The 19,693-nt window shown below is 42.2% G+C and overlaps 1 protein-coding gene across 1 annotated transcript in view; it reads left to right on the plus strand.

Annotated features, from left to right (window-relative positions):
• Positions 1–19,693, plus strand: part of LOC126262616 (V-type proton ATPase subunit d) — a 63,548-nt gene that overhangs the window by 35,897 nt on the left and 7,958 nt on the right. Inside the window, exons 5-6 of the mRNA XM_049959372.1 lie at positions 4,357–4,533; positions 7,278–7,355. Of these exons, the coding sequence (XP_049815329.1) occupies positions 4,357–4,533; positions 7,278–7,355 (255 nt within the window). The remainder of the gene's footprint in view (positions 1–4,356; positions 4,534–7,277; positions 7,356–19,693) is intronic.

A 19,693-nucleotide genomic window follows, 5' to 3' on the forward strand; every position in this document is an offset into this window, starting at 1 on the left:
GCGTAAATCTAGTCATACCCATACCTAAGCCTGGTAAGGACAAATACCTTCCTTCTAGCTACCGCCCCATTTCTCTCACCAGCGGTGTTTGCAAGGTGATAGAACATATGATTCATGCCTGGCTGGTATGGTGGCTTGAGTCTCGTAATTTAGTAACCACTGCATAGTGTGGATTTCGAGCATGCTGTTCTGTAGTTTACCATCTCGTCACTTTGTCCACCCATGTCATGAATGGTTTTCTGTGGAAATCCCAGACTGTGGCAGTGTTATTTGATTTGGAGAAAGCCTACGAACACTTGCTGGAGGACTGGTATCGTCCATACTCTTTACATGTGGGGCTTCTGTGGCCACGTCCCCTGTTTCCGTGAGGAATTTTTAAAGGACCGAGTTTCCTAGGTAAGCGTGGGTTCTGCCTTGTTGGACCCATATATCCATGAAAACGGTGTGCCCCAGGTTCCGTCCTGAGTGTCGTCCTCTTTGTTGTCACTATTAACCCTATAATGGCCTGTCTCCCACCGGGCATCTCCGTCTCTCTTTTCATTGACAATTTTGCCATGTATGGCAGTTCTCTATGGATTTGTCTCATTGAGTGGCATTTTCAGCGATATCTCGATCTTCTTCATTTGTGGACCGCTGACAATGGTTTTCGTTTTTCCTTTGACAAAACTGTTTGTATGAAAGGCACAATTGATTTCTTCCACCATCTTTACATCTTGGGCCTGTTGCTCTTTCGTTCGTTGAAACTACGAAATCCCTGGGGCTCATGCTCGATGGGAAACACTCTTGGTCTTCCCACATGTCTTACCTGGCAGTCCGCTCTGTGGGGTCCCTCAATGTCCTATATGTCCTCAGTGGTACTTCCTGGAGAGCAGATCGAACCTCCCTTATCCGTTTGTAACGGTCCCTTGTCCGTTCGAAATTAGACTATGGTTGTTCCATTTATACGTCTGCACATCTGTCCCTCTTATGCTGTCTCAATACTATCAATCATTGTGGCATCCATTTGGCCACAGGCGCCTTTTACACTAGCCCATTTGAGAGTGTGCAGAAGCTACTGAACTACTGCTGTCCTACCGCCGTGACTTTCTCCTCGGCAGATATGCCTGCCATTCGTCTGCCATGTGTGGCCACCCATCCTATGCCTTTTTCTTCGATGACTCCTTTGATCACTAGTGTGGGGCACATCCCTCTTCTCTCTTACTTCCTGGAGTTCGCTTTTGGCTTTTGCTCCAGCAGCTTTCCCGGTTGGTGTGAACCCTTTACCACCTTGACTTCATGCGGCGACCCGCGTTCATTGTGGCGTTCATTTGCTTCCTAAGGACACTATGCCAGCCTTGTTCTAGCACCTTCAGTTTCACAACCTTTGCGTGGAACATCGCAATAGTACTTTTGTGTATTCTGTTGGCTCTTAGACTGACACTGACCATGGTATCAAGTGTGCCTTCATCACTGGCACCGATGTTTTTCGGTATCAGTTTCCGGAACACTGCTCACTATTTACAGGAGAGTTTTCGCCCTGTATCAGGCCATGCAGTACATGTGGCAACACAGTTTTTTCAATTGCGTCATCTGCTCCGGCTCTCTCAGTGCCCTCCAAAGCTTCTGTGTATTGTACACCACCCATCCCTTAGTGCAACAGGTCCAGGAAAGCTGTCTCTTGCTCACTCTTGATAGAGCCACTGTGATGTTTGTGGGTTCCTGAACACATTGGTCTGACAGGAAACGAGGCCACTGATACTGCCGCCAAGGCTGCAGTCCTCGTTCTTCAGCCCATTGCTTCTTACATTCCCTCCGATAATCTCTGTATTGCTGTCTGTCAGCAAGTGGTTTCGATTTTAGCCATAACCGTTTGTTAAGTGGTGCTCCCCCACCACATTGTACTCAGCCTTTGACGGTCCGCCATTCGCTGACAGAATGCCCTTATGTTTGCCATCTGAGTGATCAGCCATTTTAGCGAATGACATGCGGGCTGTCAACCACCGCGTTTTATGTTCTACCCGTCATAGCAATCTGGCGAAGGCCATTTAATTTTTTGTACCTGTCTTCTCTTCTGTGGATTGGGATTAAAGTGTAGCCGTTTTTAACTCTGTCTTCGTGTTCTATAGTTTTGACATGGGCTTATATGACCCTACTTGTTTTTGTGCCCTAAGATAAAACAAAACCTCCACCACCATCACCACCCCCTCCCGTCTTGCCCCCCTGCCCCCTTCCTTGATTAGTTCCTCGGTCCCGGATTCAAACTGTTTTTCCTGGGTTTTGAGAGCCTCAGTCGCTCCAACTGTGTTGCATTGTTTGTTCCACCCGATCTTATGGGAGTTTCAGGATGCCAGTGATTTTTATACTGATAGTTCTAAATCAACTGATCGAGTGGGATATGCCTTCATGTCTTCTGTTGGTTCAGAACACCATCGCTTGCTTGCCATGTGTGGGGTCATTACTGCGGTATTGATGGCCATCTAATGGGTTCTCTGCTTTATTAAATAGTCCTCCCTAACCTGAATTCTGTTGTTTATGGATGCAATGAGTGATTGCCAGGCTCTTGCTCAGTGTTTTTTCTCCTACCCCTTGGTCTCTGTTATCCACCGCTTCTTCAGTTGATTCCTTTGAGTTTCCCACCATGGGGGTATCCTAAATAATAAACTGGCTGATCATCTGGCTAGGGGGTCAGCCACCTACACCCTCGTTCTCCGTGATCCTTCTAGTTGCAGATTTGCGGCTTTACATCAAATCCATTTTTCCTCAATCATGGGCTGACTCTTTTGGGAGGAGGAGGGGGGGGGGGGACTACCGCCTCTCTAGTAAAATACAGACAATCAAGGAGACTGCCACCATGTGGCATTCTTCCCTCTTTCTCTCCCAGCAGTAATCTACCATCCTCTGCCATCTTCGTATCGGCCATACTAGGTTGACCCATGGTTTTTTACTCCACGAAGAGCCCCCCCCCCATGGTGATATGCATTTTGCTGGACTGCCCCTGTCTTTTGGCCCCTCACACTAGATATACCCTCCCACCTTCCTGCATCCGGGTATTAGCAGATGACCCTCGCTTGGTTATGTCTGTCCTCTGTTTTCTACATGAAAATGGTTTGTCCTCCCAGGTTTAAATATCTGAATTTCCTTCAGGAATTGGTATCACTTGGTTAGTGTTGGTATTGGTTATGGAGGCCTTGGCATTGCGTACACACTGGCCAGCCGCCCCCCCCCCCCCCCCTTTCTCCATTTTATTTCCCTTTTTCTTGTGTCTGCTTCCCCTGGTGTTGTCCCCATTGTCATTATTACGGTATGGTATGGGAATCGGGAAGAATCAGTGGCTGTGCTGGTGACCCAACTTGTGTAGTGTTTCTGGGGCATCCCTGCTCCCACCGTTCCTGTCCTCCTGTTCTTTACTCTTCCTGCTGTACCAGTGTTCCTTTTTGGTTCTTTGTTTGCCTGTTTTCCATTCCACTTGACTGAATTGTGATGTTTATGTTCCTTCCTTGGTATCTGCCACCAGAGGTCATGGGCCAATGGCTTCGCTATTTGGTGTGTCCCCCCCCCCCCCCTCCCCAGACCATCCAACCACGTCCTCTGCATTACATGAAGACAATTAATGGCGAAGATGGTTTTTGTGCAGCAACAAGCAAGCTTTATTCCAACTGCTAAAGAGTTTATGTAACCTAGGCATTTAGAAAGGGTGTTGCTGTTTTTATTATTATTATGGTACCTGTTGTTTTAAAAATATGCCTACACACACAACCAGTTTGTAGTGGTCTGTTGTGAGTTTCTACACATTTTCACTCAGTTATTCATTTGTTTCTTCATCACCGATTTCTCCAGGACACTCACCGTTTTCAGAATGGAAGTTTTATCCAGTCGCATCATTCCCCTACGCTCTGTCAGGAAGCATGGGACTTAATTTTTCCATTTCCGTCCAGTAAATATTCCAGTGAAGTGCTCCATATTTGCAGTACTTTTCCAGCAATTCATATTTTTGCTAATTCCTCAACAGTGGCATCAACATTCATGAATCCCAGTGATCTGTAAAATATCTGTTGGTGTGATAGGAAAATTGTGAGGTAACTGATACGTTTTTCTACCAATTCCAGAGGTACTGTAAGGCTACTTTTGCACTAGTAGCTGGAAAGTGCCAGTATACAAATTTTTACAGCACTTGAATGCAGCAAGTTTTGCAATATCAGACTTTCTAAAAATAAATAGGAGCACCACGTACTATACTAGACACAGGTTTTTTATGTTTTCATTGAAATTGTTACTATTTTATGTATTTTGAATCCTTATTTTGAATATTCTGTAATTATTACTTATGAATTTATGATGGCTTTCAATATAAATTATGTTGTGATGTATGACTTGCAGTTTGAGGCAGATAGACGAGCAATTATTATTACAATAAATTCATTTGGCACTGAATTAACAAAGGATGATCGTGCCAAACTGTATCCTCGTTGTGGGAAGCTACATCCTGACGGTCTAGCTGCTTTGGCACGTGCAGATGACTATGAACAAGTAAAAGCTGTAGCTGAATACTATGCTGTAAGTATCATACTCAAGAAAATCTTTGGTCTGAACGTTTCAAATGTTATCAGTAGTAATTACCAAGATTGAAAATATTTTAGAGCTTTTAAGGATAATTTAGTGAGATTGTTAGCAAAGTAATCTGCTGGCGGTGCATGATTGAAACTGTAAGATTTATTATACATGTTAGCAAGATAAACAACATTACACGAACTCTCATACAATACTGTCCAGAATAAAGAAACACAAAAGATATTTATATAAGTGAGGCATAGATTCTAAATTCTCACCCTAATTATAAATTACAGTAGATAAAATTTTGCACTAATCAGTGATTATAGTCAGAGGCATAATGGACTAAAAAAGAAAAAAGAGCTACAGGAAAGTGTGTGATGTATCTTGTAAACAGCATTTTGGGAAATGTCTTCTATAAGGAGAACGTCTTCCCTCCTCCCGTTACTTTCAATCTGGCTGCAAAGTCTTGGCAACAATAAAATTCTAGGAGATGAATTTGTTCCGGCTGAATTATGTCAAAGTAATAACAGCAGGTGGTAATGAACTTTTTGGGAAACTGTAAAACTTACAAGGATTGCTGCATCAGAATTGAAATGGTAGTCCTTCTTATTGCTTCAGGACTACTTCATGTGGAGTGAATTGCGGCTTTTGTAAGCTTGTTGATGTCTTCAGTTAGTACAAGGAAAATGTGAAAAGTTCTTAGCTGTTACTACAGAGATGGCATTGGTATTAATGACACATTTTTGTTACATTGATATCTGTCGTGCAAAGTGCAAATAAGGTGTTAAGTTTCTCTGTGGAATATATTCTTTATATGGCTTTTTAAAGTTGTCATATTGTGCGTATTTCATTCATATGGTTTATTTTTTCCTTCCGTTGTTAAGCTAATTCGTCCTTTTAAAAAATAGGTGAATCCTCTTTAATCTTGAACTAACAATAAAATTTTAGTAGATGTTTCCATGCCTCTCTGTTTTCTGCCAGTTGAAATTTGCAACTGTCTTCAATTCTTTATCCCAGAGGTTGGACAGTCTGCTTCGTAGTCTTCGTCTTTCTCTGGTAACTACTCTGCTACTACTATTCATTCATAAACAAGAAACATCATCCAATTATAAAATTATTTATTTTGGTTTATTGTCTATAAATATTCATTCATAGTTCATTAAGTTTTGTAGGTCATGCCAATTTATTTCAACTGTTTTGAAAAGTGTGATTGTATTCAGAGGTGATTTTACTTTTGAATACGCAAGAACAGTATCCCAAGAAAGCGACCACAGATGAAAACATGGAGGAAGTGCACAAAGTGGTATTTCACAGATTGTAGTTAGACATATCAAGCCATGGGCTTATCAAAAGAAAGAGTGCAGAACTTATTTACATCAGAATTAAGTATGAGAAAGTTTCAAACAAGGTGAGTGTGGCACTGTTATTGAATCATTTGACCGATACAGCTAATTCGTTTAGCAATTTGTTAATGATAAGTGGTTCCACCACTTTATACCAGTAACAAAATTGCTGTGAAAGCTGATTGAGTTGCAGAAAAGAGAGAGAGAGAGAGAGAGAGAGAGAGAGAGAGAGAGAGAGAGAGAGAGAGAGAGAGGTATATATCAGATTTCCTTTGCTGGAAATGTGTTGACCACTTTCTGGGATGTGAAAGAGATTCTTGTCTTTAACTCTTCATGGGTGGAATCTAACCACTGTTAAAACATTGGTCTCATTTATTGACATAAAAGGAAACCAGTTTTAAAAAGAGGCACAATTTTGACTGCAGAACAATTACTTGCCATCAGGCTGACAAATTTTACATTTCCCTTGTTTTTATAGTGTGACTATGTCCATAGAAACCTAATTACATCCCATACATTCCACAGTAGACTTTTCTGGTGTTTGTGTTCTTTTCCTTCTCTCTATATGTGGGGTACAGTTGTAAGTGGTAACAAAAAGCTTATGAAAATAGTTAAATCACTTACAGGACAGTATAATGCTGTCAAAGGAAATAATAGTATAATAAGCTACCTTAAAGCATTGCAGTGGTGAATGGTTGTTCGTTCTGTGCTATAAAAAGGTATTCAGTGGATGGAAGAACTGACTGTCAGATCAGTTGATTATTCCTAGTTCTTGTCTTGTTATTTAGCACCTAATTCCATTGGAGTGAGTTCTTATTCAACCGCATAAGTGTGCCTCTTTTTAGAATTAAAAAAAAAAGTGTGCAGACAAAGGAAAAAAGAAGCTAATAACATAGGAAATTATTGCTCCTAGAAGCAGAGTGAGAAGTTAAAGAGAGTGAATTTGAGGTGAAAATTGGAACCATTCTTCAAACTTTGGAGGAGCAGGAAACACTATGAAAAAATCCCAACATATTAAACAATAACATGTTCTAAAAACAGAGATAGATTGACACATTTATGAACACCATATAAAATGATTCTAACGTATTCTTGGACATGACACAGGTGTGGAAAGGTACTTTAATTACCTTCTTGAAAGTTAAGTTTGGCTTGCGTCATCCTAACAGTGTTTTTAACCAATATAGTTACGTTGTTGTTGTTGTTGTTGTTGTTGTTGCAGTTTGAAGACTAGTTTGCAGTTCTCCATGCTAGTCTATCCTATACAAATTTTTCATTGTGTTTAGAAATAATATACTTTTAACTTTTTCTGTTACTTGAGCCCTGTGCACTGTTACTTGGGGTAGTAGAAAAAGAACATAATTTTTATAATATTGAAATTAGCTGTATTCTTTTCTTCTTCAGGAATACAGTGCTTTATTCGAAGGTGCAGGGAACAACCCAGGAGAAAAAACATTGGAGGACAAATTCTTTGAACATGAGGTAATGTTACTGCTAGGTTATATGAACTGTAAGAGTATATACTGCATGATATCATGCATATTGATGTACAGTTGAACATTTTAAGTGTGTGTGTGTGTGTGTGTGTGTGTGTGTGTGAGAGAGAGAGAGAGAGAGAGAGAGAGAGAGAGAGAGAGAGCGCGCACGTACAGTTTTTACACATTGGCTTCAGTCAATATCTGATTCTCTCATACGGTACTGAGACTAAATATCTATCACTTTGTATCCATTAATATTAGTGTAAACAAAGCAAATAAATGAAGAAAGTGGAGCTCCTAGTGTAACACCATATGCTCGACTTCATAAGACACATTCTAAATCTGCTGGTATTCCTGTGATTCACATTAAAGCCTTCATAAATGATAAATGATGGCTTTAAGTTGGCTAACAATATAGTTCAGAGTGATTGTTTCTGTAGCTAGTGTGGCTCCTATCCCTTTTACTACAAACATGATGGCAGGTTCTCCATGTGTGTACAAATATATGTTAACAGCACATTTTTCTCCCAGTCTACTCAGCTTTTACTTACACCGTTTGGACGCGTGACAGTACACTTGAGATAAATCTTGCAATTGAGGCATGCTGTTTGCAGAGCAAGGAGCATTGCCTTGCTGTCACAAAGTATCTCACAGCAGTGAACTCACAAGGCCTAAACTACAGCAATAGAAAATAGGGAGAAGAGTGTCTGGCAAGTTTCTTGGTTTGGTTGAACATTCTACTAACCCCACAAATTTGAGATGCCAATGTAAGGGTTTATGGTCGTAATGGCACATTACAGACGACGTTTTTTCCTGGAGAAGGTTGACAACAGTTGGAGTAAGAGCCTACGTAGTGATGGTGTACTACACTCTGATAATGGCCACTGACAACCAGGATCCAGTTTTCTACTGCTGTCAGAGACTGTGGCAGTTTAGAATTGGAACTTCGGTTCTGAACAACAGTGAAATGTGGAATGCTCATGTCTTATATTGGATCTGCTGTCTGCAGAGTCTGAGGTCCAGCAAACTGTACCTGGATGTCATTGAATGCAGAACAGTATATTAATGCACTGGAGAACAAATGCTAAGGGAGTGTTGGTCTCATTAGTATGAGAGAGTCCTATGTGATTCCCAGTATCCACAAAACTACTTTACTCCTCCAGTATAGGTTCAGAAGGCATTTTTCCAACCATGAAAATGTGAACTTCCTGTAGACAGCAGGACACCACTCTCTCTTATGCAGTTGTAATTTTTTTTAATCCAGAATTGGTCTGTGATAGCACTTGGAGGCATCATATTCTTGTACAGCTCCACAAGTCAAGTTACTGCATTCTTCTTCCAAAATGTTGAAAATGCCCTCTCTTCTTATATACATCTGATATACTTAGATACTTAAACTTAAATAAAAGAATTTTGTCCCTCAGAGATCCATTGCTCTACCAGTTAACGGTAAAGCCTCCATAGTACCTGCTGAAAGTGTCTTAATATTGTTTATGGATAATTTTGTAATTTATGGTTCTCATTCTCCTTGCAGCAATTACTTGTCAGTTTTGATAGAGTTGGGTTAGTAGCAGCATCTTCAGTCCAGTTTCTTCTTTTTTTCTTATCAACCATGTCATTGTTTTAAAGTTGACATTTTTTACTTTATCTGCTCTCAAAATGAGCAATTTACCCATAAAACCGTTTTAAAAAGTGATTTATTATTCTTTGCCTCACATCTGATAAATAACTTACATGGGTATTGTACCTTAAGGATTTGAATGCATAGGGATATCTCAAAAGCCCTTCAGCTGTGGATATATGGCTCTGAAACTGGCTAGTCTAGTGGATGAGATAATTGACTTCAGTTGAGTAGGAGCAATGTTCAAATTTCTGTGAGATCATTTATATGAAGGTTTTCTTTATTCTCCTTAATTGATTAAGGAAAATGTCTTTATGGATGCTTTGAAGAAACCAGGGCCATTTTCATGCCACATCCTTGTTCCTTCCTAGCTAATACAAGCTGTTCATTGAGGGATGAATTGTGGCGGGGGGACTAAAATGTGATATATGTTGGAAAATGATTTAAAAATGCTGCTTAAATAATTAAAAGGGAAATTTTTAAAGAATAATTGAAAGAAATTGGAAGGTACGCCCGAGTGAACTTTAACTGGCATTAGGATCAACAGACCCTCAATATTCAATATAGATATTCAGCATTTAAATTTACGTACTTCTTTTTCTTGTTACCACCATTGTGCATTGAAATTGGTATGACAATACTGGTTCTGGATCTCTCATCTTCTGCTCATGTAAATTATTCTTGTCTGCTTCAATCCTCTTGATGCAGGATTCTCAGCACACCTCAGAATGATGAATAGTTGGCTATGGTCATCGTGAATGTGCAAATAAACTTTACTAGCTCAATCAGTTTCTATTACACCTTTTAATGAACAATTGGAATGTATATAAAGAAAAGAATGAGGGAGAAAAGAAAAGAAAATAATAATAATAATGATAATAATAATAATAATAATAAACCCCGTGGAGGTCTGGAAAAGAATAGGCCTCTGGTATGTTCTGCCAGTCATAAAAGGCGACGAAAAGAACAAACCACTATGATTTAAATCCAAATAGAGGTGTTTTGCTGCATATGCTTCCTGCAACCACTCTAGAAGGAAAACAGACAGAGGATGAGATGGTCAGATGAAGTTAACAGACGCCTCATGTTCTGTTATTACCAAGCAATAAACTTAGGAACCAACACAACTGGATACAGATCACAAGTATACACAACATTTATTACCAGATACCCAGATTTAAAATTTTTAAAGAACAATGACTAGCTGATCAGATCCGTGTAATAATCAAAAATAACAGGATACCCCAGTCAGAATTAGAAAACATCAAACAACAAGTACAACAAATACTGGAACAAAATAATGTGCAATCAGAAGAAGAAGAAGAAGAAAATACAGTAATGGACTCAAACATCCCAGAGCAAACAAACAAAGAACAACACGCATCAATTAAACAATCAGAGGAAAACGAAATCTTAAGGCAGCCACCAGAACAAGCACAAATAGAACATGAAGTGACACACATGTTAAATATAGAAGAAAAATTTCAGCTAACATATATAGAATACAAAGACACAAATACAGACATTAGACCATTCTTGCATAGACCACCAAATAACCCACAAGTCGAAACAACAACAACTATCAACACAATCATACACAACAAAATAAATTAAAATACAACTATGGAAGAGTTACAACTACTGGTTTATGTAGGAGCACTCACTACACTAAATATACACACTAGGCAGAGATCAGAACAAACCAACACACAGAAAAAACCCACAAAACCAGCATGGCAACAGGCTACAGATCAGAATAGAAAAACTGAGAAAAGACATCGGACAGCTAACACAATTTATAAGAAATGAAACATCAGACAAAAAACAAAAAAGGTTAGGTAAAATCTCACAACAAGAAGCGATAGAGCAATTAGATGTAAAGAAGCAGAAATTGCAAGCATTGGCCAAGTGACTTAGAAGATACAAAAAAAGTGAAAATAGAAGGAAAAAAAACAAACATTCAACACAAACCAAAAGAAATTTTACCAGACAATAGATAACACACACATTAAAATAGACAATCCACCAAACATAAAAGACATGGAACACTTCTAGAGCAACATATGGTCAAACCCGGTACAACATCAGACATGCACGGTGGATACAAGCAGAAACAGACACATACAAGATAATACCACAAATGCCTGAAGTGATAATTTTGCAACATGAAGTCACCTGAGCAATTAATTTTACGCACAATTGGAAAGCCCTTGGAAAAGATAAAATAGCAAATTTCTGGCTAAAGAAGTTCACCTCAGCACATTCACATCTAACTAAATTATTTAACATATATCTAAAAACAAAGATGATGTGACTTACCAAACGAAAGTGCTGGCACGTCGATAGACACACAAACAAACACAAACATACACACAAAATTCAAGCTTTCGCAACAAACTGTTGCCTCATCAGGAAAGAGGGAAGGAGAGGGAAAGACGAAAGGATGTGGGTTTTAAGGGAGAGGGTAAGGAGTCATTCCAATCCCGGGAGCGGAAAGACTTACCTTAGGGGGAAAAAAGGACGGGTATACTCTCGCGCGCGCGCGCACACACACACACATATCCATCCACACATATACAGACACAAGCAGACATATTTGGGCAGAGATGTCAGTCGAGGCAGAAGTGCAGAGGCAAAGATGTTGTTGAATGACAGGTGAGGTATGAGTGGCGGCAACTTGAAATTAGCGGAGATTGAGGCCTGGTGGATAACGGGAAGAGAGGATATATTGAAGAGCAAGTTCCCATCTCCGGAGTTCGGATAGGTTGGTGTTAGTGGGAAGTATCCAGATAACCCGGACGGTGTAACACTGCGCCAAGATGTGCTGGCCGTGCACCAAGGCATGTTTAGCCACAGGGTGATCCTCATTACCAACAAACACTGTCTGCCTGTGTCCATTCATGTGAATGGACAGTTTGTTGCTGGTCATTCCCACATAGAATGCATCACAGTGTAGGCAGGTCAGTTGGTAGATCACGTGGGTGCTTTCACACGTGGCTCTGCCTTTGATCGTGTACACCCTCTGGGTTACAGGACTGGAGTAGGTGGTGGTGGGAGGGTGCATGGGACAGGTTTTACACCGGGGGCAGTTACAAGGGTAGGAGCTAGAGGGTAGGGAAGGTGGTTTGGGGATTTCATAGGGATGAACTAAGAGGTTACGAAGGTTAGGTGGACGGCGGAAATACACTCTTGGTGGAGTGGGGAGGATTTCATGAAGGATGGATCTCATTTCAGGGCAGGATTTGAGGAAGTCGTATCCCTGCTGGAGAGCCACATTCAGAATCTGATCCAGTCCTGGAAAGTATCCTGTCACAAGTGGGGCACTTTTGTGGTTCTTCTGTGGGAGGTTCTGGGTTTGAGAGGATGAGGAAGTGGCTCTGGTTATTTGCTTCTGTACCAGGTCGGGAGGGTAGTTGCGGGATGCGAAAGCTGTTGTCAGGTTGTTGGTGTAATGCTTCAGGGATTCCGGACTGGAGCAGATTCGTTTGCCACGAAGACCTAGGCTGTAGGGAAGGGACCGTTTGATGTGGAATGGGTGGCAGCTGTCGTAATGGAGGTACTGTTGCTTGTTGGTGGGTTTGATGTGGACGGACGTGTGAAGCTGGCCATTGGACAGGTGGAGGTCAACATCAAGGAAAGTGGCATGGGATTTGGAGTAGGACCAGGTGAATGTGATGGAACCAAAGGAGTTGAGGTTGGAGAGGAAATTCTGGAGTTCTTCTTCACTGTGAGTCCAGATCATGAAGATGTCATCAATAAATCTGTACCAAACTTTGGGTTGGCAGGCTTGGGTAACCAAGAAGGCTTCCTCTAAGCGACCCATGAAAAGGTTGGCGTATGAGGGGGGCCATCCTGGTACCCATGGCTGTTCCCTTTAATTGTTGGTATGTCTGGCCTTCAAAAGTGAAGAAGTTGTGGGTCAGGATGAAGTTGGCTAAGGTAATGAGGAAAGAGGTTTTAGGTAGGGTGGCAGGTGATCGGCGTGAAAGGAAGTGCTCCATCGCAGCGAGGCCCTGGACGTGCGGGATATTTGTGTATAAGGAAGTGGCATCAATGGTTACAAGGATGGTTTCCGGGGGAACGGATTGGATAAGGATTCCAGGCGTTCGAGGAAGTGGTTGGTGTCTTTGATGAAGGATGGGAGACTGCATGTAATGGGTTGAAGGTATTGATCTACGTAGCGGAGATACGTTCTGTGGGGGCTTGGTAACCAGCTACAATGGGGCGGCCGGGATGATTGGGTTTGTGAATTTTAGGAAGAAGGTAGAAGGTAGGGGTGCGGGGTGTCGGTGGGGTCAGGAGGTTGATGGAGTCAGGTGAAAGGTTTTGTAGGGGGCCTAAGGTTCTGAGGATTCCTTGAAGCTCTGCCTGGACATCAGGAATGGGATTACCTTGGCAAACTTTGTATGTGGTGTTGTCTGAAAGCTGACGCAGTCCCTCAGCCACATACTCCCGACGATCAAGTACCACGGTCGTGGAACCCTTGTCCGCTGGAAGGATGACGATGGACCGGTCAGCCTTCAGATCATGGATAGCCTGGGCTTCAGCAGTGGTGATGTTGGGAGTAGGATTAAGGTTTTTTAAGAAGGATTGAGAGGCAAGGTTTGGAGAGGGTGATTTTGAGGAAGAGGAGGTGGGTCCCACTGTGACGGAGGACGGAACTGTTCCAGGCAGGGTTCAATTTGGATAGTGTCTTGGGGAGTTGGCTCATTAGGAGTAGGATTAGGATCATTTTTCTTCGTGGCAAAGTGATACTTCCAGCAGAGAGTACGAGTGTAGGACAGTAAATCTGACGAGGGCTGTTTGGTTGAATCTGGGAGTGGGGCTGAAGGTGAGGCCTTTGGATAGGACAGAGGTTTCGGATTGGGAGAGAGGTTTGGAGGAAAGGTTGACCACTGAATTAGGGTGTTGTGGTTCCAGATTGTGTTGATTGGAATTTTGAGGTTTTGGAGGGAGTGGAGCTGGAAGTGGGAGGTTGAGTAGATGGGAGAGACTAGGTTTGTGTGCAATGAGAGGAGGTTGAGGTTTGCTGGAAAGGTTGTGAAGGGTGAGTGAGTTGCCTTTCCGGAGGTGGGAAACCAGGAGATTGGATAGTTTTTTGGGGTGAAGGGTGGCATGCTGTTCTAATTTGCGGTTGGCCTGTAGGAGGATGCTCTGAACAGCGGTGTGGCTGTGGGAGAGGAAAGATTGAGGACTTTTATTAAGGATAGGACTTGACGGGTGTGTTCATTGGCTGAGTTGATGTGTAGGTGAAGGATTAGGTGGGTGAGGGCAATGGATTATTCAGTTTGGAACTGGTATAGGGACTGATGGAAAGAAGGGTTGCAGCCAGAGATGGGAACTTTAAGTGTGAGGCCTTTGGGGGTAATGCCAAATGTCAGACAAGCCTGAGAAAATAGAATATGCGAGCGTAATCTGGCTAGGGTGAAGGCATGTTTGTGGAGGGAATGTAAATAAAACTTAATGGGGTCGTTGTGGGGGTGTTGTGAGGGTGACATGGTATTGAAGGTGGAAAGTGTAACATGAGGTTGAGATGAAAATGAAAATTACTGGAGAAAGTAACTGGAAATCTGTTGTGAAAAAAGGCGAAAAAGTGTTGGTTTAAGCTGGGCTATGTTGATCCTGTGGTGAACTTGGGTTGGTAGAGAACGATGTGCACATAGGTCAGGTGGTTGTGTTGCCGCCAAAACACGTTAAAGGATGGAGAGATTCGGGAAAATTTCGAAAAAACGGCGTGTAAATGTATTAAAAAGAGTGGTTTTGTGGTGGCAGATTATGAAAATGAGGCTAACAATTGTCTGGCGAAGAAATAATGACGTTAAAACCTGTGGGAAGCGGCTAAAAATTATCAGTGATATGGGAAGAACGGAAATGGAAATAAAGCGAAAGTTATCAGAACTAGACGAAAAGGTTGTTTAATAGGTGAAATGAACTGATTGTGGACTAGAAACGGTGGATTTTATAGCAGCGGTAGTGTTGAGAGCGGAAAAAAATTTTTGGTTATGGTTTGGAAGTGGGTGACGTATTATTGAGTCTATATAGGCGGGATTAAATTGTATAGTAGATTACGGTAAAAAGGAGAAGGTGAATAGAAAGTGAAACTACTGGCACAAACAAAAAGAGAAAATAAGATGACAGAAAAGATTTCGAAATACAACAGTGACAATAACAAACGTAAGTTTTGGGTTCAAATTAATGATATAAATTAATAGAGGGAAACATTCCACGTGGGAAAAATATATCTAAAAACAAAGATGATGTGACTTACCAAATGAAAGCGCTGGCACGTCGATAGACACACAAACAAACACAAACATACACACAAAATTCAAGCTTTCGCAACAAACTGTTGCCTCATCAGGAAAGAGGGAAGGAGAGGGAAAGACGAAAGGATGTGGGTTTTAAGGGAGAGGGTAAGGAGTCATTCCAATCCCGGGAGCGGAAAGACTTACCTTAGGGGGAAAAAAGGACGGTTATACACTCGCGCACACACACACACACACACACATATCCATCCACACATATACAGACACAAGCAGACATATTTAAAGACAAAGAGTTTGGGCAGAGATGTCAGTCGAGGCAGAAGTGCAGAGGCAAAGATGTTGTTGAATGACAGGTGAGGTGTGAGTGGCGGCAACTTGAAATTAGCGGAGATTGAGGCCTGGTGGATAACGGGAAGAGAGGATATATTGAAGAGCAAGTTCCCATCTCCGGGGTTCGGATAGGTTGGTGTTAGTGGGAAGTATCCAGATAACCCGGACGGTGTAACACTGTGCCAAGATGTGCTGGCCGTGCACCAAGGCATGTTTAGCCACAGGGTGATCCTCATTACCAACAAACAGAATGGACACAGGCAGACAGTGTTTGTTGGTAATGAGGATCACCCTGTGGCTAAACATGCCTTGGTGCACGGCCAGCACATCTTGGCACAGTGTTACACCGTCCGGGTTATCTGGATACTTCCCACTAACACCAACCTATCCGAACTCCGGAGATGGGAACTTGCTCTTCAATATATCCTCTCTTCCCGTTATCCACCAGGCCTCAATCTCCGCTAATTTCAAGTTGCCGCCACTCATACCTCACCTGTCATTCAACAACATCTTTGCCTCTGCACTTCTGCCTCGACTTACATCTCTGCCCAAACTCTTTGTCTTTAAATATGTCTGCTTGTGTCTGTATATGTGTGGATGGATATGTGTGTGTGTGTGTGTGTGTGTGTGTGTGTGTGTGTGTGTGCGCGAGTGTATACCCGTCCTTTTTTCCCCCTAAGGTAAATCTTTCCGCTCCCGGGATTGGAATGACTCCTTACCCTCTCCCTTAAAACCCACATCCTTTCGTCTTTCCCTCTCCTTCCCTCTTTCCTGATGAGGCAACAGTTTGTTGCGAAAGCTTGAATTTTGTGTGTATGTTTGTGTTTGTTTGTGTGTCTATCGACGTGCCAGCACTTTCGTTTGGTAAGTCACATCATCTTTGTTTTTAGATATATTTTTCCCACGTGGAATGTTTCCCTCTATTAATTTAAATTATTTAACAGTTACATTGCAGACCCATACACATTCCCAGATACACTTACACAAGGAATAACTTATCTGAAACCTAAAGATCAAGCAGACACAGCAAACCCAGCAAAATATCGCCCCATAACATGCCTACCAACAATATACAAAATATTAACTTCAGTCTTTACACAGAAATTAATGACACATACAACACAGAACAAAATTATAAATGAAGAACAAAAAGGCTGCTGCAAAGGAGCACGAGGATGTAAAGAGCAACTGATAATAGATGCAGAGGTGTCATATCAAGCTAAAACTAAACAAAGGTCGCTACACTTCGCATACATTGATTACCAAAAAGCTTTTGATAGTGTACGCCCCTCATGGTTATTATAGGTGGCGCAGTGGTTAGACACTGGACTCTCATTCGGGAGGACGACGGTTCAATCCCGCGTCCGGCCATCCTGATTTAGGTTTTCCGTGATTTCCCTAAATTGCTCCAGGCAAATGCCAGGATGGTTCCTTTCAAAGGGCACGGTCGACTTCGTTCCCCATCCTTCCCTAATCTGATGAGACCGATGACCTCGCTGTCTGGTCACCTCCAAACAACCCAACCCAACCCCCATGGTTACTGCAAATATTGGAAATATACAAAGTAGATCCTAAATTGATACAGTTCCTGAACATAGTAATGAAAAATTGGAAAACCAAACTTAATATCCAAACAAATTCAAATAATATCACATCACATTCAATACAGATTAAGCATGGAATATACCAAGGAGATTCGTTAAGTCCTTTCTGGTTCTGCCTTGCTCTGAATCCACTATCCAACATGCTAAATAATACAAATTATGGATATAATATTACTGGAACATACCAACACAAAATCACACATTTGCTATACATGGATGATCTAAAACTACTGGCATCAACAACTCAGCCTACTAAAGATAACAGAAGTATTCAGCAATGATATAAATATGGCTTTTGGAACAGACAAATGTAAGAAAAATAGCATAGTCAAGGGAAGACACACTAAACAAGATGATTACATATTGGATGACCACAGCAACTGCGTAGAAGTGATGGAAAAAAACTAGATTCCTATAAATATTAGGATACAGACAAAAAATAGGAATAGATAATACAAATATTAAAGAAGAACTAAAAGAAAAATATAAACAAAGACTAACCAAAATACTGAAAACAGAATTGACAGCAAGAAACAAGACAAAAGCTATAAATACTTATGCTATACCAATATTGACCTACTCCTTCAATAAAATTCTTCAGGGTATCAGACCGCATCGTCATAATTTAAAATGCGCCAACGTTTCGGCCAGCGTTGCAGCTAGCCTTCATCAGGGCCTTACGTTAACTGCTAAAAGAACACACTTGGTTCCTTAAATAGCTGCACGAGAAAACCGTGTCGTTACTTGATTGGCTGTAAAAGGAGGAGGAGGAGGGGTGAAAGGTATGCTTTATTGGTGTTTCCTTTATTATCTGTCATTGGCTGAAATAGCTGTTTTCTATTGGTCTTTATATTAATCCACCCCATTGGAGGAAACGGACGAATAGCGAACAGGTGATGGCTGTGACGTCACACTGTTTCCATGCTGTCCAGAAGCCGGCTGCGGCGTGCCATTGCTTTGTGTGCTCGCGACCACCACTGCGGCCCTCCGCGCGTCCGCATGGGCCGCCACGGCTCTGCCGCCGCTCCGTAGCCCTGCTATTGCAGGCAGCCAAGACCTCGGAAGCTTGTACCCGTCCTCTCTATTCATGTTGTCGGGTCTTTTGGCTATTTCTATCACCTCTCTAATCTTTCTTTTGAAAGTGAGAGGCTGTTTCGCCAGGACGCGGGCTTCTTGAAAAAATATTGGTTTCCCGCACTCGTCTCGGTGTTCCGCCACTGCTGACTTAGTGTGTTGTTTCAGGCGGATATATCTTTCATGTTCCGAGAGCCTTGTGCTAATCGGACGTCCTGTCTCACCTATGTAGACTAATCCACACGCACAACCAATTTCATACACGCCAGCTGTGTGTAGTTTGTCAACTGCATCCTTGGTAGAACCGAGCATGTCTGATATTTTGTTTCTGCTTCGGAAAATTGGTTTGATGTCGGCTTTTCGTAGAATTTTGCCAATACGTTCAGTGATCCCTTGTACATATGGTAACACAGCAATGCTCTGTGCCTCCTTCTCCTCTTCCCTATTAGTCTTCTCCCTTGTCGACATGGTGCTGTCTATCATCTGCTTCCCATAGCCATTAGTTTCGAAGATGGACCTGAGGCGTTCAAGTTCTGTCTTCAGATGTTCTTCGTCGCTTATCCTGTACGCTCTCTTCGTTAGCGTGTGCAGGGCGGACTTCTTCTGCGTGGGGTGATGGTGGGAGGAGGCGTGAAGGTACCTGTCCGTATTGGTTGGTTTCCTGTACACTTTGTGGCCAAGTTTACCATCAGGTTTTCGATAAACTTCCACGTCGAGAAAAGGCAGCACCCCATTCTTCTCTGTTTCCATTGTGAACTGAATTTTCCTATGCTGTTGGTTAAGGTGCTTGTGGAAGTTCTGTAACTCCTGTTCTCCGTGGGGCCAGATGACGAAAGTATCATCGACATAGCGAAGCCAACAATTTGGACGTAATGGTGCGGACTGGAGGGCTGTTTCCTCAAATGCCTCCATGAAAATTTCTGCTGCGATAGGCGATAGGGGTGAGCCCATAGCTACACCGTCAGTTTGTTCATAAAATTGACCTCTCCACTTGAAATAGGTGGTCGTCAGACAGTGGCGCACAAGCTCACATATATCAGGTGCCACGCGTTCTTCTAGGATGTTCACAGTATCTGACACTGGGACATTCGTGAATAGGGATTTGACGTCGAAACTAACCATCAGATCTTGGTCCGTAACACGCATTTCCTTTAGGAGAGACACGAAGTGAGTGGAATCCTTAACGTAGGACTCTGTTTGGTGCACTAGGTGTCGGAGCCTAGGTGCCAGTTCTTTCGCTAGGTAGTAGGTCGGCGAATTTATACTGTTAACTATGGGCCTTAAGGGGAAGTCGGTTTTGTGTACCTTCGGTACACCATATATCCTTGGTGCCTGTGTCACTTGCGGGATGAATCTTCTGGCCTTGTCGAAGTTGATTCTAGAGTGCTTGAGCAGTGCCTGCGTCGTTTTGATTACCTTGGCCGTAGGATCTCCCTGAAGTTTCTTG

This window comes from Schistocerca nitens, chromosome 6 (genome assembly GCF_023898315.1).
Source record: "Schistocerca nitens isolate TAMUIC-IGC-003100 chromosome 6, iqSchNite1.1, whole genome shotgun sequence".
NCBI lineage: Eukaryota > Metazoa > Arthropoda > Insecta > Orthoptera > Acrididae > Schistocerca > Schistocerca nitens.